Source organism: Rhinopithecus bieti, unplaced genomic scaffold (genome assembly GCF_001698545.2).
Source record: "Rhinopithecus bieti isolate Rb0 unplaced genomic scaffold, ASM169854v2 scaffold_64314, whole genome shotgun sequence".
Lineage (NCBI taxonomy): Eukaryota > Metazoa > Chordata > Mammalia > Primates > Cercopithecidae > Rhinopithecus > Rhinopithecus bieti.
Genome location: NW_016824620.1, coordinates 879429 through 905672, shown reverse-complemented (window position 1 = coordinate 905672; position 26244 = coordinate 879429). Strand labels below are relative to the sequence as shown.

Genomic DNA, 26244 nt, shown 5'->3' with positions numbered 1-26244 from the left:
AAAAAAATAAAACATTAGCTGAGTATGGTGGTGCACCCCTGTGGTCCTAGCTACTCAGGAGGCTGAGGTGGGAGAATCGCTTGAGCCCAGGAGGTCAAGGCTGCAGTGTTCATGCCACTGCACTCCAGCCTGGGTGAAAGAGTGAGACCTTGTCTCAGTAAGAAAAAAGAAAGACAGAGAGAGAGAAGGAAGGAGGAAGGAAAGAAAGGGAGGAGGGAGGAGGGAGGGAGGGGGGGAGGGAGAGAGAAAGGAAGGGGGGAGAGAGAAGGAGGAAGGGGGGAGGGAGGGAGGGAGGTGACTTGCCTAGGTATCCCTTTAATATCAGAATGGAGAGACCCAGCAAGTACCTGTAGGAAAGGAGTGGATTCTCCTGTCTGTGGCTCCCAGCTCCCTGCTGCAAGGATGTACCCACAGGCCTTCCTCTCCCCAACCTGAACCAGCCTTCTCCGCCTGGCACAGGCATGGCCACCAAAGGGCACAATCACCCCTCCACCCTTGCTGCAATTCATTCTCCCCTTCCATTTTGGAATGAACAGTCCCCAGAGCTGCTGCCGCTCAAGACTTTGCTGAGTGCCAGAAGGGAACCAAGCCTGCAGTTTCTCTGCCCTCAAGGCATTCCAGTCCAGTAGGTGAGGGAGACAAACACCTGAGATCCATCAACAAAGGGGTGCTGCCAAGTCTGTTAGGGGCTGCCCAGCTCTGCATGGGAAAGGCAGGGCCGGGCATTCTGGGCGGGGCTAAAAGGGGCCCCTGCTCTCTGGGAAGGACCAAAACCACATCCAAAGACCATCATCAGACTCCCCAGAGAACTGAGCTTAGCAGCTTCCTCCCCTGAAGACCTCTGTCCTGTCTTTATGGCAATTTTCCCTAAGCTGCTTCGTGGAGGCCTGGAGAATTCTCCCTTCCCTCCTCCTGTCCATGCCTCCAGTGAGCTCAAGATTAGCCATCTAGCCTTCGGCAGCATTTATTGAGTGCCTGCTCTGTGCCTGGTGTGGGGTGAGGGAGGCAAGCAGGGGAGGGTCAGAGCCAGGCAGGCAGAGGTGAGGTGAGCGTGGTGGTGGCGCCATGCAGGATTCCAGCTCAGGGCTATTCGGCCGTGGGTCCCTGGCAGAAGTTCCGGTTATAGAAGTGGTGGTTGTCTCTGGTCAGGGCCATGCCCAGCTGGGCCCAGAAGCTGCGCTGACCGCTGGGCTGGTGGGGCCAGAGGAGGACACTCTGGCGGCAGAGGCGCTGGCGCAGCCGCACGTAGCGGGAGCGGCGGCCATCGGGGCTCAGGATCACCAGCACCACGACATCCTTGCGGTCCTCCAGCAGGCGCTGCTGGGCCAGCAGGAAGCTGGCACGCAAGAGGCCACTGACCCGGTCCGTGTGGGCCAGCACAAACAGTGTCTTGCGGCTGCCATAGACCGAGGCCCACAAGTTCTCAAAGAGGGTCTTGCCAGGCAACCAGTCGCGCTCCTCCAGGCACAGGCGGAGTGCCCAGCGCCCACGGCGCTCCTCCAGCTGCCCCCGAAGCTCATTGTACACCCAGTCTGCCACTGCGCTCTGTGTCTTATCAAAGACCACGAAGGCATCGTAGGGCAGGGCATCCTCACCTTGCCCACTTTGCCGCCCCCGCCAGGGAAGCCAGGCCAGGCACAGGTGGAAGCAGTACCAGAGGTCCCAGCCACAGAGGTGATGCAGCATGGGCACACCCAGGCCCAGAGCCACAGCCAGCAGCGAGAGGGCGAAACAGTCCCAGGAGAGGGCCTCGTCCAGGCAGAGGCGCAGGTCCTGTGCAAAGATGCTGAGGCCCTGGAGCTGGCCTGGACTGCCACACTTCACCCGGCTGGGCAGACCAGGCACGGCAGCCTGCACCTCCAGCAGGAAGTCTATAAAGGCCGCCCCACAGGCACAGTGCAGAGGGTTGGCGCTGACATCTAGTATTTGCAGGGCACTCGCTAGGGGCCCAAACCAGGACGGGTCCACTGTCTTGAGGGCATTGGCACTGAGGTTGAGCTCTCGAAGCTCCTTGGCCTTGGAAAAGAAGCCGGGGGCCACGAAGCTGATGCTGTTGCAGCTGACGTCCAGCCTCCGGAGCCGGGTGCCAGCGGGCAGGCTGCCATTGGTCAGGGCCTTCAGTTGGTTTCCCGCCAGGTCGAGGACTTCCAGTTTGGGTAGGTGGATGAGGCTCCTCCACCTAAAGAAGGCCAAGTAATTGTCACGGAGACGCAGCACTTGCAGGCTCTTGGGGAGTTTGCCCAGGGCGTGGGGCAGGAGGGTGTGCAGGCGATTCTGGGACAAGTCCAGCCAGATCAATCCGCTCAGGCCTTGGAAGAAGTGCAGATAGAGGTCTCCCTCGGCCCACATACGGCCCAGCGCATTGCCGCTGAAGTCCAGGGCCCGCAGCGACGTGCTGCAGAGCTGCTGGGACACTTGGCTGTGGATGTTGTTGTGGGCCAGGCTGAGGTGGCGCAGGGTGCGCAGGTGGGCCACGAAGCTGAAGTTGTGGCCCACGCCCTGCATGCCAAAGGGCTGGCTGTTGTAGCTGAGGTCCAGGGCCTCCAGTCGCGGTAGCTCCGTGAACGAGTGCTCGTGGTACAGGTCCAGCTTATTGTGGGACAGGTCCAGCACCTGCAGACTGGTCAGCGGCAGGAACTGGGAGCCATTGACTGCCTGCGAGATGCAGTTGTGGCTCAGGCGCAGGCACTGCAGGTGTGAGAGCTGGGCAAACATCTCTGGCTGCACGGTCACCAGGTTGTTCCGTGATAGATCCAAGGTGAAGTTGAGGGTGCTGCAGTTGGGCCTGAAGTCTTCAGAGCTGGGAGTGTCCACTGGGGCTGGAGCAAGGTCCCCAGGCTGCAGCCAGACCTTCTCCCCTCCATCCACCTCCTGCATGGTGGCTGTCAGCTCTGAAGCTCCGCTGATGCGGTTGTCTGACAGGTCCACATAGCGCAGGCCAGGGAAGGCCCTGAAGATGCCAAGCTGGGCCTGGCTGATGAAGTTCATCTGCAGACGCAGAGTCTGGAGCACGGGCAGGCGGGCCAGTGGCCGGAGCGTGGTCTCATCGAGTGAGCGGAAGAAGATGCCGTGCATGTCCAGCTCCTTCAGTGCGACCAGGCTCCCGAAGGAGGGGGCCAGAGACAGGTGGGCAAAGGACACCCTCTTGTGGTAATTGAAGGACAGGTTGAGCTTGCGCAGCTGTGTTAGGCCCTGGAAGGCCTTGGTTTTGGTGATGCATTTGTAGAGGAAGTTCTCACTCAGGTCCAGCACTCGGAGGTTTCCAAGCCCACGGAACCAACTGGCATTCAACCAGGAGAGAGAACTGTCCTTCAACACCAGGCCTTCAAGACGGCTCAGGTGGCTGAAGGTGTCGGGATGTAGCTGGGGGAAGTGACGAGGGCACTCCATGCAGGGGTTGGGAGCGTGGTCGCAGCGGCGGCAATTTCCGCCCACATCGAGCACACGCAGGGCGGTCAGATTGGCCAGGTCCTCAGGCGCCAGTTTGATGATGCGGTTGTAGGACAACAGCAGATACTCCAGGCTGGAAGGCAGGTTGCGGGGCACCACAGTGAGGTTGTTGTACTTGAGTGACAGGTGGGTGAGGTTGCCCAGGCCAAGGAGGGCACCTGGGGCCACCTCCAGTTCCTGCCTGCAGGGGTTCTTGTAATAACAGTTGCCATCCATGAATAGGAAGCGCAGGTTATGCAGGCTGGCGAGGCTGTCAGAGCCTAGCACCAGGATGTTGGTGTGGCTGAGGGACAGGGATATGAGGGATTTGGGCAGTGCAGGCACAGTCGTGATGCTATTGTAGCTCAGGTTTAGCTCTTCCAGGGTGGGCACAGCCAAGAAGGTGCTGGGCTCAATGGTCATGTGGCAGGGGAAGTGCATGGGGCTGAGGCCAACCGGCGGGCAGTTCCACTTGAGGTTGAGACGCCGCAGGCTGGGCAGGTGGGCAAAGTCAGAATCATGGAGGTGGTGGATGCGGTTGGAGGACAAGGAAAGGCTGGTGACGTTGCCACGGGGTGCTGCCACGGAGAAGTGGGGCACAGACTTCAGGAACAGCCAGTTGCAGTTCACCAGGCCGTGGGGCTGGAGCTCACAGGGTAGGAAGGCAGGCAAGGTACCCAGGGCCAGGGTCGTGGCCAGTACCATGGCCTGCACCAGGAGAGACAGAGGGTGCAGGGCGCTGCAGCAGAAACCCTGTGGGGTGGGAGGGCTATGTGAGTGGTCGGCCCCCAGCTCCACCTCCACCCACTCCACTTCATGGGCATCTTCCAACCCCTCTCCCCAAGCCCTACCTGCAGAAGTTCTTCCCTGGCTGCCAAGCCCCATTCCCAACCTCCATGGCTTGTGGGGAACCTGAACTCGGTCTCAGACCATCTTGGACTCAGAATTAGGCCTCAGAACCAGGACTGAGACCTAGAATCCAGACTTATGATCTGGAGCTTTCACCATAACCAATCCCCGGTTATACAAGGCCAGGCAAGGTGGCCCATGGCACCCGCGGTCTCTCCCCGACTTTCCCTTCCTGCTCCTGAGCAAGGTGGCAGCTGGCTCCCTCCCCTCCAGCTGCCCTGAAATCCGCTCTCTGCCCCCCACCAGCCTCCCCACAACCCCTTCCTTTCCCTTCAGCCAAGATCCAGGCAGGCATGAGAGTCTCCCACTATGGCCCGGGCCGGCTGCCTCCCAGGGACCCTGGCCAGCGGGCACTGCACAGCTCCATCACTCTCTGCCCGTCTCACCTAGCCTGAGAGCCCTTGCCCTATGGATCAGAACAAATGGAAGGAGGGGTGGCCAGCAAAGTGCCAGACAGAACCAGCCCAAGCTGCAGTCCCAGTGAGACCCAAATCCAGGCTCCAGACCCAGCTCTGTCACTGCCTCAGCCTCCTCGTCCCCTCTGTGGGTTTGGGTCTCATTGCTCAGAAGAGGGCTTCAGTGGCCAGGCGCAGTGGCTCACACCTGTAATCCCAGCACTGTGGGAGGCTGAAGTGGGCGGATCACCTGAGGTCGAGAGATCAAGACCAGCCTGACCAACATGGAGAAACCCTGGCTCTACTAAAAACACAGAATTAGCTGGGTATGGTGGTACAAGCCTATAATCCCAGCTACTTGGGAGGCTGAGGCAGGAGAATCCCTTGAACCCGGGAGGTGGAAACTGCAGTGAGCCGAGATCAAGCCACTACACTCCAACCTGGGCAACGAGAGTGAAACTCCGTCTCAAAAAAAAAAAAAAAAAAAAAAAAGAAGAGGGCTTCAGCTCTGATGTCTTCAGGATTCAGTGAGTGTCCCCAGGGCCATGTGGGTGACAACCCGTCACTGTTGCTTGCAGCTGCCAAGCCCACCTCTTTCCTCACCCCTTCCCAGGATATCCCTTTCCCCAGGGGACTGACAGCTGTTGTCCTACCATGCTGGGGAGCAGGGGCCTCTCCAGAGTGTCTGGTGGGCAGACTGGACAGCAGCTGCAGGGAAGGATGCTTCACACTCGAGGTCCCTTCCCACGGGGGCAGAAGCGGCTCAGAGAATAGAGGAAGTAAGACTTTTATACCAGCCTAGTAGCTCCCCCTCCACTCCACCCTGCCCATGGTGAGGAGGACAGGGTCCCATGAGTCCAAGGCCATTTGCATAGTCAAATGGCAGACAGCTCCTTCACCCCTTCCTCTTTCCACTCCCCTCTCAGACAGCCAACATCCCACGAGGGCCTCACATCTGTCCTCTACCAAGCCCAGGGAGGAGCTAAGGCCCAGAGCCCAGGCGGAGAGCAGGGAGAGATGGGAATTTGGGGTAGCACCAGTAGCGGTACACCTTGCTGGGCACTCCCCGTTCTAAGAGGACTCTTCCACCCTCAGGTCTTGGCTCCCACACCACAGCTGTGCCCTCAGGACAGTGGCTCCCGACTTGTCCTTTCCTGCCCTTGTGGGCACCATCTCCAGAGTTCTGCAGGGCCTCGTGTGTGGAGGGCCAGGGTGTAGCTTGAGCGGGAGGCTGGGTTGCACCTGCCTTCACCACAGCCTTGCAACCTCTTCCAGAAACAAGACCTCCTCCTCCGCATTCTCAGTGCCCCTGGGGCCCCATCAAAGCACACATCACGTCACTCCAGATGGGGCTCCTAGGGGCCAGGTGTGCGCTGGCCCAGTGGGGCCCCCAGCCAGTCCTCCCCATCAGTTCTTCCCACACTCCTTCTGACCTAGGTGACAGGACTCAGATTCCTCGGGCCCAAAGCCTCGGTTGACCCCGGGCCCCTCAGCAAGTCCTGCTGGGTCCACCATGCTGAAGGGTGTGCCCGCAGCCCACCGCCCCCATGTCCACCAGCCTCCATCCTCCCTCCTAGACCCACGCCACCGCCCTTCTGGCTGTCCTGCCCTGCTCTCCACCCTCCAAGGGCTGGTCACATTCAGCCCCTACAGGAACCTAAGTCACTCTGGGTCCCTTCTCTGTTCAGACCCCTCCCTGGCTGACTCTGGAGTCAAAGGCACAGTCCACAAATGGCCAACAAGGCCCTGTGGGACCTACCTTCTGCTGTTCCCCTGAGTGCTCTCCAGGCTCACTGGCCTGCTTGCAGTTGACTGAGTAGCCCCTGGGCACCCTCCTGCCTCAGGGTCTTGGGATGTGCTGTTCCCTCTGCCTGGAAACTCTCCCAAGTCTCACATGACCCCTCCTTCCCCTCCATTATGTCTCTGCTCCCATGTCACCCTCTCAACAGGGCCATCCAGCCTTCTTAGAAACCTCCCACCCCAGATCTGGCACTCCTAAGCTCCTTTGCCTGCTCTGTTTCTCTTTGTCCTAGCATTTTTTAACTGCTAGCACACCAGATCACTGATCTTTCATGGTTTATTGTATATTGTCTTATTCCTCTGCTGGAATGTCAGCTTCATGAGGGTCATAATCTTTCATCTGCATCCTCAGGATCCAGTGCAGTGCCCAGCACATAGCAAGTGTTTGGTATCTGCTGAATTACATGTATCCAGCAGTCAGCTCTGGGCAGGCACGGATAGGGCGTTTCTGAGTGAAAGCTGAATGAACGAATGAAAGAATGAATGAACAAATGGGGTTGCTGCTGGGAGGACGCAAGGCTGTACATCTGCCAGCCTGCTCCCTGCAGGCCCACTCTGGGTGGGCATCACGACAGGCAGGCTCCAAAGTGCCAGGCATCCAGCTAGTTCAGCAGCAGGGGGCGATGGCATCGTCTTCCTGCCCACCTGGGAGCCAGTGTTTAGGCTGGGCAAGGATAAGCCTCCTCTGGATCCTAGCTAGGGTCTGGCTCTCCTCTCTACAATTCTAAGGGCTTGAGCAGGGGCTCAGAAAGGCGCCAGGGATAGAACGTTGCCCTGAGCCAGGAGGGAGAGCAGTGCCCACTCAGCAGCTGGGCTGCAGGCATCAACCCCATGCTTCCATTCCTGCCTGCCTGGGGCGGAAGGCACCTGCATTCACTCCCTCCATCCACCTCTCAGAGGCATACACCAAAGCTCGGGCTCCTGTAGAGCCCCAAGCATGAGACTTTCCCAGAGTCCCTTGGACCAGGGACCCAGACCCCCATACTCAGCAGCAGCCCTGCCTCCCTTGGAAGCAGAAAACCAAAGAGGTCAATAAGCTGACAGAGGGGTCTGTACACACACGTACAGACCCACGCACATGGTCATACTCGGCTTGGAGACACCGATACCGATGTCCACACAAAAACCTGTCCTGGCCTCAGCCCAGGGAGGCTGGGAAGCCTTTGGGGATGAGCCCTTATCCCATGTGGAAGGCTGCATAAAATCCCTCAGAGATCCTTGTCCTAATTCCCCAAACCTGCAAACATAGGACCCCAAAGCCCCACATAGAGTATGGCAAAAGGACTTCACAGATGTGATTAAATTACCCATCTTGAAGAGGGTAGGTGGTGGGGGCGGGGAGGGTGAATGCAATTACAATATCCCTTATGAAACGGAGACAGAGGGAGATTCGACTACAGAAGGTCACAGGAGCCCAGAGGCCGAGGGAAGCAGAATCAGAGATGTCACCGCTGGCTTCGAAAGTGGAGGAAGGGGCCCCAAGCCAAGGAATACAGCCAGAAAAGGCCAGGAGATGGGTTCTCCTGAGGGGCCCAGACAGAGTCAGCCCTGCCAACACCTCAGCTTTGGCCCTGTGAGACCCATCTCAGTCTTCCAGCCTCCAGAACTGTAAGAAAATACACTTGGGTTTCTTGTAAGCTACTAAGTTGGTGGTAATCTGTTACAGCAGCCACAGCAAATGACCATACGCAGATCCCTCATGTCACAGCGGAGGCGCGCCTGCCTCTCAAGCAGGGCTCCTGTTAACTGGGAGACCCAAGTGAGGCTGCGCACCCCCTCACAGGCACAGCCTCTCCCACACACCTGGCGGCGGAGTGCTGGGGCTCCACCTCACAGGCCGGCAGTCCCCTCTCCCCTACTGGGAAAGGACATGCACAAGACTGCCCAATTCCCAGGGCCAGAGGTGGTCTCTCAGGGCCAAGAACAAGTCTTGATTTAAAAATATTTTATTCTTTAGAAAATACAGCATTCAACCATCCCAAACTGCAGTGATCCCTGCCCCAGCCCTGACTGACCCCACCTCTTGTGGCCAAAGGTTTCTGGGCTGTGCTGGGACCCTAGTCTCAGCTCCCCGGGAGGCCAGGTTCATGCCAGGCCCCTGACCCAGCCCCCTTAAGCCAGGCAGGGTTCCCGGACACCCTGGGAACACACATGAGATGCAGGGACAGCAACAGGGAAGGGTCACAAAATGCCAGCCCAGTGGCCCTCGGACGCTGCAAGTGCGTTCAGCCGCCAGCCCTCCTGCCCTCCTGGAAACACTTTCCTGGAGCCCAGGAAGGAGGACGGTGGCAGGGAGCGGAAGGCGGGCAGCCCCACAGTCCACATATGGCTGGCCCTGTTCCAGCCTCCTAGCTGTCATCCCCATTTTCGCCCGGGCCACGGATGAGGCGCTTATGGCCCCGCTTGCCCCCTGGGCCCTTGGGCTTGGCGAAGGCCTGCTTGAAGGCATGTTGCTTGGGGTGCACCTCGTCGTAGAGGAACTCCGCCGTCAGCTCTGCCCCATCGCCAATCTCAATCTGCATGGGGCAAGGCAGTGGTCACCCCAATGGGAGGGGCTCTGACACATACCACCCCTGGTGGCCCCCGCCTCTGGGTTACCCCTTGATCTCACATCCTAGCCCTGGGGTCTCCTGGGGTCTCCCCTTGAATCCCCACCTGGAATGCCACCCCCAGGGGAACAAGAGCTTCGGGCCTGCTGCCCTGCATGCCTTGGACTCTGCTTGCTGGGGTCACTTCCTCCCTGTCTCCAGGCCCCGGGAAAGGACATGACATGTGGCCAGGACTTGGACTTTTCTGAGCCACCAATCAGCTGGGCAGCCTTGGGCCATGCGTGTCACCCCTTGGGCCTCAGATGCCCTGTGATCAACATGGCAGCAATGATTCCTGCTCTGCCGTCATCTCAGGACCCCAGCGCGTCACATGGAGATTGGGGTGACAGGGCCTGGGGAGGCGAGGGCCTGGGGAGGGGCCTACTTTCTTGGCGATCTCCAGATGGAAGTCCTGCTCCACAGAGTCGAGGAGGCGGCTCTTGCAGCTGGAGTAGAGCATGCGCTCCTTGATGCTGCACTTGTACCCCGGCATGGAGTAGATGAACACTGTGGGGGGCAGGAGGGGAGCCTGGGAGGCCTGGGAAACCTGCTGACCTTCACACCCAGAGCGGGCCTGCCCCACTGCAGACCAGCCCTGCTTCCACCCAGCCACAGGCTTGGCGGCCCTGCCATGGCCACTCACCTACAGACTCAAGGGGGTCGCCCTCATGGGTGTGCTTGTAGAGGAAGAAGTGGTAGCGGGCAGCATCTCGGGGCACCCGGGAGGGCAGATGGGCCACATCCGTGGGCTCTGTGTGCACCAGCTCAATGGTTTCCCGCTCTAGGTCCAGCTTCTGCCCAGGGCCAAGGGAAGATGGGAGAGCACCAGGTTGGGGCGGGCCCAGGCTCTTCTCCCCAAGAAGCCCTCAAATAGGATTAGCTGGTGGCAGGAGCCTGATGTGACCTCCCTCTCCCAAGACTCCCCTGCAATGGCCATCGCTCTATGGGGGTCCCTCTGAAGAGGCCAGTCCTGGGCCCAGCTCCAACTCTGCCCCTTTGAAGGTTGTGCTATAGAGGGAACTCCCAAGGGTAGTAAACGGTAGTGACTCCTGGGACAGGATGGTGTGGAAGGTCTCAACTTCAGGGAGATACTGCCACCGGGCCAGCCCATCCTCAGAGACAAGGCCTCTGGTGGAAGCACCCTGGAAGGGAGGAGCTGTTTTGCTTGAAAGGGGCAGCCAGAAGGCCAGGGCAGAAGGACGCTGCCTAGGGAAACAGGATGGTCAAGGAGACAACAGAGGCAATCTGGGACAGAAACGGGCTCGGGACTCGAGGGGTGCAGTGCTGCACGCCCGAGGGGCGGTAATCTGTTGTCGGAGGCAAGGACAACGGCAGTCGCGGCTCACGGTCACGGGTGCGTCACTTCTAGCGTGTATGAGCATGGGCCTGGGGGACAAGGGGAACCCCTGAGCGCATCTATGTGCACACAGTTGGCTATGCTGGAGGCCCCGGAATAGGTACGGCGAATCAGGGAGGGGTGGGGTGGCACCCACGTGTTCCCATGAGAGCAGCATGGGACGAGGCTGCAGGGGCACAGGCTGTAGGACTGATGGGCGTGGGCATCCATGCACCATCAGGCCACATTTGCACGGGCAGGAGTAGCGTGGTGGAGTAGGGGTGGCAGCAGCATGTGCCAGGGTAGGGAGCAGGCACCCACCAGCTGGATGTAGTTGACCATCTTCTGCTTGAGCTGCTGGAGTGCCCATTGGGCCTCAGGCTGCAGGGGGAAGGCGAGGCCCTGCAGGGTCTGGTGCTTGCTTTCCACACTGATCTCTGTCTTCACCTGTGGGTAGGGGAATGGTGAGGGAGGCCCTCACCGGCCCAAGCAGGGTGTGGCTCCCAGGCAGCACAGGCTGCCATGAGGCCAATGTGACCCTGAGGGCTCGAGGCTGGGGCCTCTGCTACCCAACCCACCTCGTTGATGCGGATCTGCTGGAGCTCTCTCTCGGCTGAGGTCAGTGGGGCAGGTGCTGCACAGGATGACAGGTGTTTCTGGTACCCAGCAAAAGAAAGGTCGTCCTGCGGGGTGGGGTGAATGCAGAGCCATAAATGGGCACCTGGGGTGGGCTAGAGGAAGCCCACCGAGCACCCCGCTTGCAGCCCTTGAACTCCCCCAGCGCCCCCATCTTCCTCCCAAGGCTGGCACTGGCTTGCTCTTTGACCCTGCACAGTGACCTCTCTGTGCGCCCAGGACCGTGTCCCGGTAAGTCCTGGCTTAGGGCTACCTTCACAGTCCCGAAGAGCTCATCCTTGATGTGGCCACCTCCAAACTCCTTTTTCACTGTGGCCCGTGTGGCCGCATACAGCATCTTCAGCCGCACCTGAAGGGCAAGGACCAAACCATGAGAAGCCTCTGGGCAGGGCTCCCTCTCCCGGAACAGACAGGACCCTCTGGAGCGACCCGGTAGGCTCATTGTGCTGGCACACCCGGCAGAGGGCCAAGACGCAGCAGGTGGCTCCCACCAGCAGGGGGAGCCCTTGACCAGCCTGACCACCGCCTCTGGAGCCAGGCTGATGCCTGGAGAGCTAGAGGTACCCAGGCTGCAGGCACAGGGCCTTGACCCTCTCTCAGACTCCCTAGGGCAGGGCCTGACAGCTCTTCCCCCGCCCTCCAGGGGCAGGCCTGTGTCCCCTCTTAGATCCCCCAGGGCAAGGCCTTGTTGTCCAGTTCGGCCCCAGCTCCCCTCCTCACTCCCCACTGGCCCAGGACTCACAGGGGAGTTATCAGGCGACCAGGCAAGGAAGAGCCATTCGAAGCCCTGAGCATTCTGTGAGTCGAGGCGGTAGAGCAGGTAGCAGGGCTGCTGGGCGTCCAGCAGTGGCAGCACAGCCCTGTCATAGTCCTGGTCCCAGCGGCCCACCGGTTCCTGCGAGGCACCCAGCACGAGCTGCTCTGGGGGCAGAGGCCGGGTGAGCAGCCGCTCCCAGCTCCCACCACGCCTTCCGCTGCGGACCTCCAGCCTCGCCGTGGCTGCCCAGCTGGCTCAGAGCTGCCGGCTGCCCCTCACCTTCCCTGGAGCCCCCAGGTCCCAGAAGTGTGAGGCTGTGTGGCTGAATGAGTGAGCAAGGGAGGGCACAAAGCTGCCACCTGGGGGCTGCCCCCCTGCACATCCCCAGCGCATGCATACCGGCCCCACCCCCCGCCACATACACGCACATAGATCACCAACACAGCCACACAAAGACACACAGCTGTCAGCCCCTCACGGACACCACACCCCTGGGTGCTCCCTGCCCCACCCCACCACACAGCTGCTCAGCCCACAGTCTCCACGAAACTGCCTCCTGCTCGCCTCCTCCCCTGGGGCTCCAGCAGAAGAACTGCAGCAGACCCCCTCAGGACAAATGTGCTGAGGGGCAGATCACAGCCCCAGGCCACAGGGACCTGCAGGGGCAAAAGCCTCTGGGAAGGAGGAGCAGGGGCTCCTACCAGACCCTGCATAACCAGACATCCTGCGGCTACCTGCCAGCTGCAGTCCTTTTGAAAATGTTACAGATCCAAAGCAGCTACCATCTAAGTGCCTAGGCCCTACAGGCCTGCCAGCTCCTTGGCTGAATGGTGCATCGAGCTGCACTTGTAGGCTGGGACCTCATCTGGGCACCAGACACCAGCCTGGGTATACACAGGTCTAGCCTGGAGCAATAACTGGGGCAAAGGGGCAGGCAGCCTGGCTGGGGGTCCTGGTGTCAGTCTACCAGGCTCTCCTGATGGGGGCAGGGGCCCCGATGCCTGGACACCCCAACAGGCCAGGCCCTCTGAGGCCTCGGCCTCCTCACCTGCCCACCCAGAACTCAGACAGGATCACAGTCACAGTGACTTTGAGTAGTCATGGCCTGTGTTGGCCCCCACAGCACTGTCTACATTGCTGAATTTGTTGCTAACATTTTTAAACTGGAAACTTTTACATAAGAAGTAGAATTCTCAGCCTCTCTAGAAAAATCAAGCCTCTGGCCACACTGGGGCCACCCTCAGTTGGAGAAGGACAGTGGCTGCCCATCGGGGGCCTGGACCCTCCTGGGCACTCCCAGGTACCCCAAAAACTGTCATGCAGAACTGAGATAAAAGTCAATCCAGAGGCCGGGTGCGGTGCCTCAAGCCTGTAATCCCAGCACTTTGGGAGGCCGAGACGGGCGAATCACCAGGTCAGGAGATCGAGACCATCCTGGCTAACACGGTGAAACCCCGTCTCTACTAAAAAATACAAAAAACTAGCCGGGCGAGGTGGCGGGCGCCTGTAGTCCCAGCTACTCGGGCGGGAGGCTGAGGGAGGAGAATGGCGGGAACCCGGGAGGCGGAGCTTGCAGTGAGCTGCGATCCGGCCACTGCACTCCAGCCTGGGCGACAGAGCGAGACTTCGTCTCAAAAAAAAAGTCAATCCAGAGATTCCTCCTGCTTAAAATCTGCAGGGACGGCTGGGTATGGTGGCTCAAGCCTGTAATCCCAGCACTTTGGGAGGCTGAGGCAGGCGGATCACGAGGTCAGGAGATGGAGACCACGGTGAAACCCCGTCTCTACTAAAATACCCGGCATCGGTGGCGGGACTGTAAGTCCCAGCTACTTGGAGGCTGAAGCAGGAGAATGGTGCAAATCCGGAGGCAGAGCGTTGCAGTGAGCCGAGATCGTCACCGACTGCACTACAGCTAGGCGACAGAGCGAGAGTCCATCTAAAAAAAAAAAAAAAAAAAAAAAAATCTGCAGGGACATCTTGTCTGGAGGCAACAGGGAGGGCCTGAGGACTGGGGGCAATGAGTACAACATGCCCTTGTAAGCGTGGGGTGGCTGTGCCGTGCCACTCCAGGAGGCCATTCACGCAATATCCTGCCATAGTGATCCCTGCCCCAGCCTCTGAGGCATCAGAATTTGGGGACTCCCTGGGCAAGAGCAGACCGATCAGCCCAAAACTTGGAATGGCCAGACCCTGCTTTGAGCAACTCAACGGCGACAGAGTCGCTGAGCCACCAAGGCCCATTCGGGCAGCCATTCCAAAGTGCCTGCTGCTGAATGGCTACTCGTGAGGAGCTTGGGAGGACTCTGGGAGCTGGCCTACACCCAGTCCCAAAGTCCTGTACAACCTCACCCAAAGGGGAGTCCCTTGGCAAGGAGGAAAGGGGAAAAACTGTTCCTGTCATCTGGACCGTCCCAATCCTCCTCCAGTTTAATCCTCTGCCTCCCCAAACCGCTCCCACTTCCAGGCCTCAGCTCGAAGTCCCAGCGCGCCAGCACTGCCCTCTCATACAGCTCCCAGATTCGTCAGGGGCCAGTGCCAAGACCTCAGCCAAGCCTAGAACCATCTCATCCCTGCTCTCAGATGGAGCCAGACACTCGTCCTTCTCCGCATGATCGGGGCACTCAAAAGAAGGGGTGCAGCGATTCTCCTTAGGATCTCCCCTTGGCAGCAGCTGAGCCAGTGCCAGGCCACAGATAGGGGTGGGTGGAACCCAGACCACAAGGGGCGGTGCTGGATTCCACTTATCCCCTGCCCTCTGCCCAGCCCAGCTCGGCATTCTGACCATGGCCCATGTGAATACCCATGCAGCTCTGGAGGTGGCAGGCACCCCCAGGACAGGGCCTGTTCTGCTGACCCAGCTTTGGCTGTCCGCTCTGCATAACAGCAGGTGACAATTGTAAGTTTAATGCACTCACCTCTGATGCTGCCCTGTGAGGGCTCTCCTTTGTCAGGGAATGGCCTCACACTCTTTCCAGAGGAGGAAATTGTCCCTGGCAGGCCAGGGGCCCAAACATCTTACCTTCCCCACCCACAGAGGCAGCAGAGTCCACCCCAAGCCTATATCCTGGCCTGTGAGGGCACTCACCAGTCCTCAATCACCAACCTTGTTGAGCCGCACGGAGCCAGCCCGTGCCTTTGGCCCAAAGATTCCTTCAGCTTCTTCTGTGGCTATAAGAACAAGAATCATGGTGGGGATGAGTGGGCAGAGTGGACATGAGACAGAGGTATGGGCCTGGCCTCTGTCCCACCAGGGTCTGGTGGCTGAGCTGGGAACAGAGAGATACCAGCCCCCCCCCATGTGACTGGGGAACTGAGACAGCACCTGAACACCAGAGCTCCCAAAATTTAGCCAGCAGACGGTGGCAGGCCGAGTGGCCTGCTTGGCTGGGATAGGTCTGGTGATGGGGCGGGGTGGGCAGAGATGGGACAGCTCATTCAGAAGATGGGCAGGCTCTGGCATAAGGCCAGGCCAGCCACAGGTAATAGCCTCCATCTGCAGCCTGCCCCCCAGGATAGCGAGCCCTCTGGGCTGGCTGGACAGCACTCAGCAATGGTGCCATATACACACTGACAAGGAACACAGACAAATGCCCCCACTGGTGTAATGAACCACTATGCCCATGTCACATGCACACACACATACACACCACACAGAGCTCAATCCAGCAATGTGGTGAATGGTAACACATGACTGGATTGTGTGACAGAGGAGCAGAAATTCAAACACCCTCTTACATGAACACACGCTCAGTTGCTCAAACACAAATGGACACACACATTTAGATACACAAACACACAAAGAGATATAGTCCCCAGCCTGCTAACACGCACACAGGCAGGCAAGTGCAGAGCTTGGCTGAGACGTGTGTGCAGGCAACTGGATGTATCAAAGTGTACACAGAAGCACATGGACACGCATGACACCCATGTGTGCAGCCCCAGTCCCAGCCCTCAAGTCAGGCTGTCTAACCCTGAGACCCTGAGGAACCACAGCCAGCCCAGACACAGCCCTGTGGGGGGTGGGGGGACAACATGCCTTTAACCCTCAGGCAGTTGGGGCAGCTTCCAGGAGGAGTGGCCCCCGGAAACTCACTAAGCGACTCCATCTTGGTCAGGTGCGGTGGCTCGTGCCTGTAATCCCAGCAATTTGGGAGGCCAAGGTGGGCGGATCACCTGAAGTCAGGAGTTCAAGACCAGCCTGGCCAGCATGGTGAAACCCTGTCTCTACTAAAAATACAAAAATTAGCCACGCATGGTGGCTTGCGCCTGTAATCTCAGCTACTTGGGAGGCTGAGGCAGGAGAATCGCTTGAACCCGGGAGGCAGAGGTTACGGTGAGCTGAGATCACACCATGGCACTCCAGCCTGGGCAACAAGAGTGAAACTCCACCTCAGAAAAAAAAAAAAAAAAAAAAAAGAGACAGAGACTCCATCTTGGTCACTGGGCTGTAGAGCTGGAAGGTGAGAGCCAGTGAGTGACCAAGGACCCCAGGGCAGAGATGAGGACCATGGTGAGAGCCAGGGAGCCATAAGTGGTGGATCTACTAGTGGACAGGGAAACCACCACGGACCATGTGGGGAAGGGCCCTGCTTGGGTCCCTGGGTGAGCAGGGCTTGGCCAGAGTGACCTTGAGGCTGCCCAGGGGTCAGGGGAATTCCATCAGGAACACAGCTGGAGGCCTGAGGTCAGAGAATATTTATAGGGCCAGGACTGGGCAACTCAGGGGCGGGGGGGCCTTTAGGAAAACAAACTCTGGTCATGTCCTCAGGTGCCCCCCTTGCAGAGTGACCGTTAATCTGAGACCTCAGGCTATGTACCACCCTTCAGGGCCACTGGGTGGGCTGGGGCCCAGCTGAGCTCAGCAGACCCTTAGGGTTCAGAGAAACATGGCATGACTGTAGGCAGGTGGACACCGTCCCACTGGGCCAGGACAGAACTTTCCATTGGCAGATCCCAAGCAGGTCCCTGAGGCCCCAAGCCTGGCCTCTGGGCCTCCACCTCTCCCTTACCTGTGTGACCCCTGACCTCTCTGAACTTCAGTGTATAAAATGGAGATAATAGCCCCAAACTTGGCAGGGCTGTGGTGAGGAGTAAATGGGAGAAAGGGCTTGGCAATGGTGGCCTCTATTAATAACAATTAATCTTTTATTACGATAATAACAGCAAGCTGACTGTGCTGAGTTGCCTCTTCTACCTGGCCAGACCTTCCCTGAAGGGAGGCCAAGAAGCTCCCCTAAAGGACAGGCCGACAGGCCCCTTCTAGTGTTACCAGGGCAAACTGACACCCCAGCAGGGGAAGGCGCACCTCCCTGCCCACCCCAGCCCCAATGCCTGCCCAGCCACCATCAATAATCCAGAGACCAGGCCTGGGACACCTGAGCCTCTATTATCAATGATTCATGAACACCCTCCCTCCGACTCCAGTGAGCCTCACGTTACAGGTCCCTTTCCTGCCCTGCTCTGAGGTCAGCAGATCCACACCTATGGTCAGGACAGGGCTGGCACTTGGTCCTCCAGGGTGATCTCTCCTGCCAACTCCCCCAGCCAGAAATGGGAAGGAGTGGGCTGCTCACAGGCGGAAGGAGGACTGGGGGCTGCCCAGTCCCCAGTGACCCCCTTAGTGGGCCTGTCTCACTATGGGTAATGAGGGAGTGAGGCAGCAGGGAAGGGGTATGGGGTGGCTAACTTCCTGGGATCTCCTCCACCAGGGCTGGAGGCCGGGAGGCAGCAGCTATGACCAGACAAAGGGGAAGGAAGAAGCTGGCCACAAGGCAGTTCCCTCCTGTGGGGCTGAGTCATGAAGCCCGCCTGCCAGCTCCTCCTGGAGAAAGGCTGGCCCATCTGGGAGGCCTGGCCCTGACCCAGGCCCCTGCCTTCGCAGGGCCAGGGAAATCTTCTCAGGGCAGCCCAGCCACCAAGTGGCCACAACCGCACCAGGATTCAGGTGGTCAGGCAGGTCGATGGTGGCAGCCCCAAGCAGGGGATCCTAGTGTGGTGGGAGGGGTGGCTGATGGCCAAACCAGCCAGGCTGTCTGGGCAAACAGCCTGGGCCTTCCCCACAGGCCAGGCAGCCCTCCCAGGTCAGTGATAGATGAGGACACTGAGCCCCAGGTAGAGTCAGGGCACCTGGCTCCTGGCCATTGCTTCTCTCACAGCCCGTCAGAAGGAAACTGGGACCCCTGGGGAGGGGGGGTTTCATGCTAGGGGATGGTGAAGCTTCCTAGGGATGGGGGGGCAGGGGTGGGAGCTGGCCTGGATTATTTAGAGCCAGGACTCTCCCCCACAAACCCCATATCTGGACCTCTTCCCTGTCTGCAGCCTGGAGCTGGGATCTTCCAACCAGACTGAGACAGGCTCAGAAGGTCACAACGGAAAATGGGAGGCAGGTCAGAGGTCAAGGTCAGATAGGCAGCTTTCTCCATCCCACTTAGCAGTCTCTATTCCGGGTTTTCCCCAGCCTGGGGAGAGTGAGAGTCCTGGGAGGAGCAAAGGTCAGGGCCCCCTCCTTACACACATACACAAACCCATTCAAGTCATACAGACACATGTGGTATATGCATCCTTGGCAACAAATGCACACTGAGATGCGCTCCAACTATGCACACACACAGACACCCACATACATGTGCACACTGCCATGAAACACTGATGTCTAAAGAAGGTCCTATGCAACCTACAGTGTCCAAACACCCACTAGTGCCAATGCATGAATGACCCTTAGATGTGCACAAGCGAGTCACATCGAGAGGTGCACACACAGGACTGTACACGGAAGACGGGTGCACATGCGTGTACACCCACTACAGGAAAGGAACAAAAATATACAGATGGGCACACACAGCCACATTCACCTCCAGGTAGGCACACAGATACTTCCACCCCAGCTGTGTACGTACATGTACACCCACTCCCAGCTATGCACACCACGTCCATACTCCCCCAGATGTGCCCACCCCAGGCGACCCACGACTGCAAAAGAGAACAGGAAGCTTCTCCCGGCTGGTGCGGGGTGGAGGGAGGGGCCAAGAGCCGGGGAGGGGGCGCTTCCGAGACCCGAGACCCAGGCCCCCTGCCCGCTCGCCATCCGCCCTCACCGTGGATGCCCGTCTGGTGCGCCATGGCTCGGCGCTTCCCTCCGTCCGCGCCGTCGAAGCCCTCCGCTTGACCCTGGCCCGCCTCCGCTCGCTGGACCAAAAGAGGAGAAGGATGTGGCGGAGGCTGTGGAGCCTCGCGCAGCTTCCCGGGCGGTGCCGCAGGACCCGCCCCCAGCGGCGCCCCGCCCCCGACAGGCGCGGCCGGGAGGCGGGGACTCGGAGCCGCGCGTGCGCCCAGCCTGAGCCTCGGTCCGGGTGGGTCTAAGGCTGATTGATACGCCGTGCGCACGCCAGCGCGTTCCTCTGTGGCAAGAGAGGGGGCCTGCGTGTGACGGAGCGTGCGTGGGAGGACGCGCGTGTGTGTGCGCCCTGATCACGGTGGTCTGTGGGTGGGGCGGATCGTGCGCGCCCGCCCGATCTGTGCCCCCCAAGCCAGGTGGGTTTCCGAATAGAAGCGGGTCCCAGCGTACCCGGGTTTGCACCCAGGAAGGGGTCTGCTTGTGGATGGGCGTGCGCGCGTGCGTGCGTGCGCCAGCTCTTCCCCAGGGGCCGTTTCTTGAGCGCCTCCCGTGGGGTCCTGGGCACCTCGGTGCGGTCATGGCCGCTAGGCTTTGCCCTCACGGTGAGAGCCCAGGCCCACCTCACCCGCTAGATGGTGGTAAGAGCCCGTCGAGACAATGTGAGGAGCTGCCAGGAGAAGGCGAAGATTGGAAACCTAGAGGGGAGAATGAAACAGCCCAGCAGAGTGGAGGGAAAAGTTTTCTTTCTTTTTTTTTGAGACGGAGTTTTGCTCTTGTTGCCCAGGCTGGAGTGCAATGGCGCGATCTCGGCTCACTGCAACCTCCGCCTCCCGGGTTCAAGCGATTCTCCTGCCTCAGCCTCCCGAGTGGCTAGGATTACAGGCATGCGCCACCATGCCTGGCTAATTTTGTATTTTTAGTAGAGACGGGGTTTCTCCGTGTTGGTCAGGCCGATCTCGAACTCCTGACCACAGGTGGTCTGCCCACCTCGGCCTCCCACAGCGTTGGGATTACAGGTGTGAGCCACCGCGCCCGGTCGAAAGGTTTTCTTTAAAAAAACATATATATATATTATTATTAAAAAAGAGGGTCACCCTATGTGGTCCAGGCTGGTCTGGAGCTCCGGGACTCAACCATTTCTCCTGCCTATGGCCTCCTAAAGTGCTGGGATTACAGGTGTGAGCCACTAGTCCCAGCCAGAAAGGCTTTCTGAGAAGAGAGCACTGCATGTGCAAAGGCCCAGAGGTTGAAAGAGGGCCAGAGCCTGGTGAGTCTGAGGAACTTCCCATGTCCTAATGACCTTCTGTGTCTATATCCAGCAGCCTTGCCTTACTGGTACTAGTACCTGCCTGCTGCTACCATCCAGTCAACATGTGGCATCTTCCAGGCCACTGTGATGAATCAGGGATGAGCATCTGACTCTGGTTGGTCCAATCAGCTTGTCCAGGGACTTTGGGAAGATTGGAAAGGAGGCCAGCTTTTTGGGCTGGGATTGCTAAGAGACGTGATGATGAAGTGTGTGGCCTACCTGGCATCTGGCCCCAGCTTCAGCTCCGTTTACTGTCTTGCTCCCCACCCTCACTAGCCTGCATTGAAGCCTCCTCTGTGCCCCCCAACCCCTGAGTTTCTCATCCCCAGAGAACCCAGCATACACAGAATTGAAGGGTTTTCTTATTCATCTTCCTGTGCTCACCCTGAGGACTGGGCCTGTGTCATCAGCTAATCACTGTCCCCGCAAGCACTCACAGTGGAAAATGGAGTGCTACGCAGCCCTGCAGCTTGCCATCTGGAACAGTTCACAGGCAAGGCCTCCCACACTGAACCCTGCTACAGCCAAATAGTGCCAGCAACACAGAGCCACTTGTTACATCAGCTCAGACCAAGCCACATCCACAGGAGCAGTTGGTGATTCCACAGAACCACAAGAGACTTGACCTCCTGGAAACGAATTAACCAAGATTAATGAAAAAGATTAAGGTCACGTGCCCTGTAAAAGTGTCCCTCACTGGATGAACTGTGACAAGGTAGGGTACTGTGTGGTCTACCCAGCTGACCCTCTCCATGGGTCATTCTTTGCTTTTATCACTACCTGGCACATACCTTTATGTATTTGTTTATTGTCTTCCCTCCACCAGTGTTAGGTGTTTGCCCTTGCTGTATCCCCTGTGCCTAGAACAGTGCCCAGCATTGGCAGGTGGCCAATAATTGCAAAATAAGCAAATGTATGAATGAACCATTAGAGGCTTTGTTTTGTACACTTACTACCTGCTGGGCACATTTATTTAATCCTCATGACAGCCCCTGAAGTAGGTGTTACTGTTTCCATCTTAGAGATAAAGACTCTGAGGTTTGGAGAGGTGAAGTAATTTGATCAATGTCACATGGTAGTGAGTGTGCCCAAGAATCATAGTTTCCTTTATTGGAGAAGTTGGGGGCCAGGTGCAGTGGCTCATGCCTGTAATCCCAACACTTTGGGAAGCCAGGGTGGGAGGATCTCTTGGGCCTAGGAGTTTGAGACCAGCCTGGGCAACAATATGGTGAGACTCCATCTCTACCAAAAAAAATTATTTTTAAATTAGCCGGGCATGGTGATGTACATCTGCAGTCCCAGCTACTCGGGTAAGGCAGGAGGACTGCTGGAGGCCAGGAATTCAAGACCAGACTGGTCAACATGGCAAGACCCCATCTCTACATATACGTATCTATAGACAGATAGATTAAAAGATAGATATGTATTAGCCAGGCACAGTCACACATGTTTGTAGTCCCAGCTACTTGGGGAGGCTAAGGCAGGAGGATCACCTGAGCCCAGGAGTTCAGGGCTGCAGTGAGCCTTGATCCCACCACTGCATTCCAGTTTGGGTGACACAGTGAGACCCTCTCTAAAAGAATTTAAAAATACTGAGGAAACAAAGGGAGCAATTTGTAGAATCTTGGAGTGGAGGAAACTTCTGTGTCACCAAACACAGAAACCATCAAAGAAAATCTTTCACTTCCAAAATTAGTCTATAGAAAAAAAAGAAAAGTAAATCTTAACCCAAATAAGAGACTGAGGCAAGAGCTTCAATCAGTTGAGGTTTATTGAGCCAGAGTTTGAGCGTGCCCAGGAAAGCAACACAAGTCACAGAAACGTCTGTGGCCTGTGCTCTCCCAAGAAGTTTTCAGGAGGCTCAATATTTGTACATTTCTTTAATAAAGGGGAGAAGACAGTGAGGCAAATGGTTATGTTTTTGTGAGACTCTTAATTAGTGTCCTGTAAATCTATGCTATATGGAAGATAGGTTGAGCACTGGAAGAACAGGGAGTAACAGAAGAGCCAATTACGCAGAGGTCTCAGGGTAGGTGGAGGAATGATTGATCTCATCCTATCCTTGTTCTGCACCTGGGCAGATAAACTTGTAATTGACGTTGTCAGTGTGAAATTTAACAGACTTTGGTTTTAGGAGTTAGGTTTAGGTTGCAGACCTAAAGCTGCAATTGACATGTGCTTGTTTTATAGGAGGATATACATCTTGAAAGTTTTAGGGACTGGCAGAGAATTTACTGATGAGCAATTTGTGAGTGCAGTCACCTGGAGATGCGTGAGGCTTTGTGCCTTTTTATGGAGATCTGGTTAATGCATAATATTTTGACACAAGGTTGCAAGGTAACAGGTATCCATTTGGGAAAAGAATGACAGTTTTGGAGAACATTAGTTCTACAGCATAGAATGAAGTGTTGCCGGAATAAATTAAAAAAAAAAAAAATTAAAAAAGAGGCCGGGTGTGGTGGCTCACACCTGTAATCCTAGCACGCCTGTAATCCCAGCACTTTGGGAGGCTGAGACGGGTGGATCACCTGAGGTCAGGAGTTCGAGACCAGCCTGACCAATATGGCGAAACCCTGTCTCTACTAAAAATACAAAATTAGCCGGGCATGGTGGCGGGTGCCTGTAATCCCAGCTACTGGGGAGGCTGAGGCAGGAGAATTGCTTGAACCCGGGAGGCGGAGGTTGCAGTGAGCTGAGATCATGCCACTGCACTCCAGCCTGGGTGACAGAGCGAGAGTCTGTCTCAAAAAAAATTAATAAATAAAATATGTCTTAAGTTAAAGTAACATGTTAGGCATTGCCTAGGTGCTAGGGATACAGTGTTTGAATAAGGTCCACATTCATATAGAGTTTAAATTCTAGTTCTACAGAATATTAATGAGAGTTGTATAAGGTAGCTTAAAATTAGGTCAACATATAAAAATAAGTAACTTTNAAAAAAAAAAAAAAAAAAAGGAAAGCCAGTGTGTGTGACTCGGTCTCCAAGCTTAACTCTTCCTTTAGCATAACAAATTTGGGGTCCTGACATTTTATTTTCATTTATGAAAAGATCAATAATCCATTTGGATTAAAAATGAAGTCTATATGGAAAAAGCCACCATCACAGCCAAAACACAAATAACAAACTGTAACTTGTTACAAACAGCATACTTGTAACTCATTTCAAAATAAAGAGCCGATTTCTCTAATATATAAAGAACTCTCATAAGCCAATAAGAAAAAGACCAGTGGCAGCCGGGCGTGGTGGTGCATGCCTGTAATCCCAGCTACTCAGGAGGCTGAGACAGGAGAATTGCTTGAATCTGGGAGGTGGAGGTTGCGGGGAGCCAAGATCATGCCATTGCACTCCAGCCTGGACAACAAGAGGGAAACTCCGTATCAAAAAAAAAAAGAAGAAGAAGAAGAAGAAAAAACAGAAAAAGACGAATGGCCTAGTAGAAAGTGTGGCAAAGGATACAAACAGACCATTCACAGAAAAAGATAGATAAATAATCTCTCTCGGGAAAGTACCTCCCAGTCACCCTTTCTTGGAAAGTTGTTGAAGGATGCACTTCAGCAAAATGAGGGAGTAAACCAGGAGACATAGGCTTAAGATCCAGGCAAGAGTGAGGCGCTCAGGAGCCCTGGAAGTTAGAAGAGCCTGGTAGCACTGAAGGAACACTCAGGCCACCTTGGAACAGAGAGGATGGGATTGCCGTGTGGTTCCACATGGCTCTGAAAATAGAAAATGGCTAAGCTGTGAAACAGACTGCCTATGACATCTGGTTGCCCAGAGCTTCTGTGAAAATACTTTAGGACAAGGCTTTCCCCCACCCAGGGGTGGGTTGGGGAATAGAGTGTATGCGCTTTGTTTTGTCCAATTTTAGACTTTAAAATCCTCTGAGGCATCAACTGGTGAGGGTAAGGAAGTGGCCCCATAGACTGAATTGGGCCTGCCCCACCCTGGTACATTTCTGTTCTGTCACAGTGACAGTTCTCAGCTCAGAGGTCCTTTGGGAAACTTTCTCTGAGGTGGCCCCTATCCCCTTGCCAGCTGGATGAAGCAGCATCCACCAGAACTGCTACCATCACTGCAGGGGGCTCGGTGGGCAGAGGCCTGACTTGTCTCCATTAGTACTGTGTTCCTGTGCCCAGTGTGGGCCCAGCACACACTATGGGTTCAGTCAATCAGCCCCCAGCCTGCTCTGGAACTGAGTCATCGGAGGGAGTGGGTGTTGGGCATAGCTCCTTGCCCTAAGAACCTTCCTTCTTGGGCCCGAGGAACTCCCACTGGGGCAGGGCTAGCTGCTGGGAGGAAGTGGGGCCTACTGAGCGTCTGCCTGGGCTAGGGAGTGGAGGTGAAGGTAGACTCCTCATATAGCTCATATGGGGGCACTGGGCTGTGGAGCCTTAGCCACTTTCAATTGGCAAGCCCTGGCTTCCTGGAGGAGGAAAGGGGAAGAGAAGTGCCTTGGGGGTGAGGATTGAGTCAGCTGCATTGTCGTAATGGAAATAGCACAGCCCTGGGTGTCCAAGACTTCCCCTCCATGGGCCTCAGAATCGGTCATATAAAGTAACACTTTTTTCTCTTTTCTTTTTTTTTTTGAGACTGAGTCTCGCTCTATCACCCTGGCTGGAGTGCAGTGACTCCATCTCGGCTCACTGCAACTTCTGCCTCCCAGGTTCAAGCGATTCTTGTGCCCCAGCCTTCTGAGTAGCTGGGATTACAGGCGCACACCACCACACCCAACTAATCTTTGCATTTTTAGTAGAGACAGGGTTTCACCGTGTTGGCCAGGCTGGTCTCGAACTCCTGACCTCAAATGATCTGCCTGCCTCAGCCTCCCAGAGCGTTGGGACTACAGGCGTGAGCCACTGCGTCTGGCCAAAGTTACACTTTTGCACAGGGAGTTGGATTTGAGTGACAAATGGGTGACAAAGGCGGGGCACGGTGGCTCAAGCCTGTAATCCCATCACTTTGGGAGATCGAGACCATCCTGGCTAACCCGGTGAAACCCCGTCTCTACTAAAAAATACAAAAAACTAGCCGGGCGAGGTGGCGGGCACCTGTAGTCCCAGCTACTCGGGAGACTGAGGCAGGAGAATGGCATGAACCCGGGAGGTGGAGCTTGCAGTGAGCTGAGATCTGGCCACTGCACTCCAGCCAGGGCGACAGAGTGAGACTCTGTCTCAAAAAAAAAAAAAAAAAAGGGTGACAAAGCGCTTTGTTAACTCGAAGATGTGAACAAGACACTGCTGCTGACCCCCTGGTGACAGCCAGTGGTTGAGAGACCGCAAGATGATTCCTTTCACTTCCCTCCGTCCCAGGTCTGAACTCGGACCAGCAGGAGCCTTTGGGGGACCACGGATTGCCCTTTACACTCCCACAGATTTCTCTTGTCCGTCACTCACTCACAGTCCAGTAAGGATCCTGCTGTCTATTCTGCGAGGACATGTTGAATGCAGGGACAGCCATTTGGAAGACTGTCCTCGAGGGTGGCAGCAGCCTCTCAGGACGGGTAAAGCCAAGGTGACCACTAAGCCCGTCTGGGGTGGAGGGTGGCAGGCGGGGGTGGAGAGGATTCGAGGCCGCCTGAAGGAACCTGTGCTCGGAGACACTCATTGTGCGGGTCTGACACCTCCCAGCTCATCCTGTCCCCATCTTCCCCTTGCGTCACGTCCCCACCCAGCAGGAGGAGATCCGAGGCTTTGCGCGACGCTGGCCCCGCGGAGTGTGGGGGGCTTTTCCTCTCAACCACCAGTGCCCCACAAGCGTGGGTGAACTGTCCTCCCTGGTTACTGTGAGACGCTGGGCAGGCCATTTCGCTTCTCTGGGCCTCGGTTTTCCTGCTTGTCAAATGGGGCTGATACTGGCGTGGGCTTCTTCGGGCGGTCCCGAGGGTTGACCCCTGGAGTCAGCGAGCCAGCCGCGAACGCGCTCCCGGGCGGAGGTCGGGACTGGGGGGCGTCACCTCCCCTCCGCGCGCCCCCG

General features: G+C 57.0%; 1 protein-coding gene and 1 long non-coding RNA gene across 4 annotated transcripts; one reads left to right on the top strand and one right to left on the bottom strand.

Moving 5' to 3' along the window:
- Nucleotides 1–946: 946 nt before the first annotated feature.
- Nucleotides 947–12070, bottom strand: TLR9 (toll like receptor 9). Of its 3 annotated transcripts, none has more exons than XM_017862458.1 (7): nt 11836–12006; nt 11347–11442; nt 11036–11140; nt 10779–10904; nt 9765–9915; nt 9507–9628; nt 947–4182 (listed from the first exon to the last, which is right to left on the bottom strand). In XM_017862458.1, the coding sequence occupies exons 2-7, from the start codon at nt 11428–11430 to the stop codon at nt 1087–1089; spliced, it is 3684 nt and encodes a 1227-aa protein (XP_017717947.1). In that variant the 5' UTR covers nt 11431–11442; nt 11836–12006; the 3' UTR covers nt 947–1086. The 3 variants fall into 3 exon arrangements, with proteins under 3 accessions (XP_017717947.1, XP_017717945.1, XP_017717946.1); XM_017862457.1 differs by lacking the exon at nt 947–4182 and adding an exon at nt 8462–9049 and having other exon boundaries at nt 11836–12070; XM_017862456.1 differs by lacking the exons at nt 9507–9628; nt 9765–9915; nt 10779–10904; ... (1 more) ...; nt 11347–11442; nt 11836–12006 and adding an exon at nt 5387–8863.
- A 5962-nt stretch (nt 12071–18032) lies between these two features.
- On the top strand, nt 18033–26238 carry LOC108522343 (uncharacterized). Its single transcript, XR_001883426.1, has 3 exons — nt 18033–19380; nt 20284–20988; nt 25581–26238. It is a non-coding gene; the product is annotated as an uncharacterized LOC108522343 (long non-coding RNA).
- Nucleotides 26239–26244: the final 6 nt, after the last annotated feature.

Bases quoted from the DNA above. Each gene is read 5' to 3' on its own strand.
- TLR9 (XM_017862458.1), bottom strand. From the start codon at position 11,430: ATGCTGTATGCGGCCACACGGGCCACAGTGAAAAAGGAGTTTGGAGGT. The intron at 9,629-9,764 runs GTGAGTGGCCAT...TGCCCCCCACAG, and splicing joins CGACCCCCTTGAGTCTGTAG to TGTTCATCTACTCCATGCCG. The intron at 4,183-9,506 runs GTAGGCCCCTCC...CCCACCCCACAG, and splicing joins ATCTGGAGATCGCCAAGAAA to GGTTTCTGCTGCAGCGCCCT.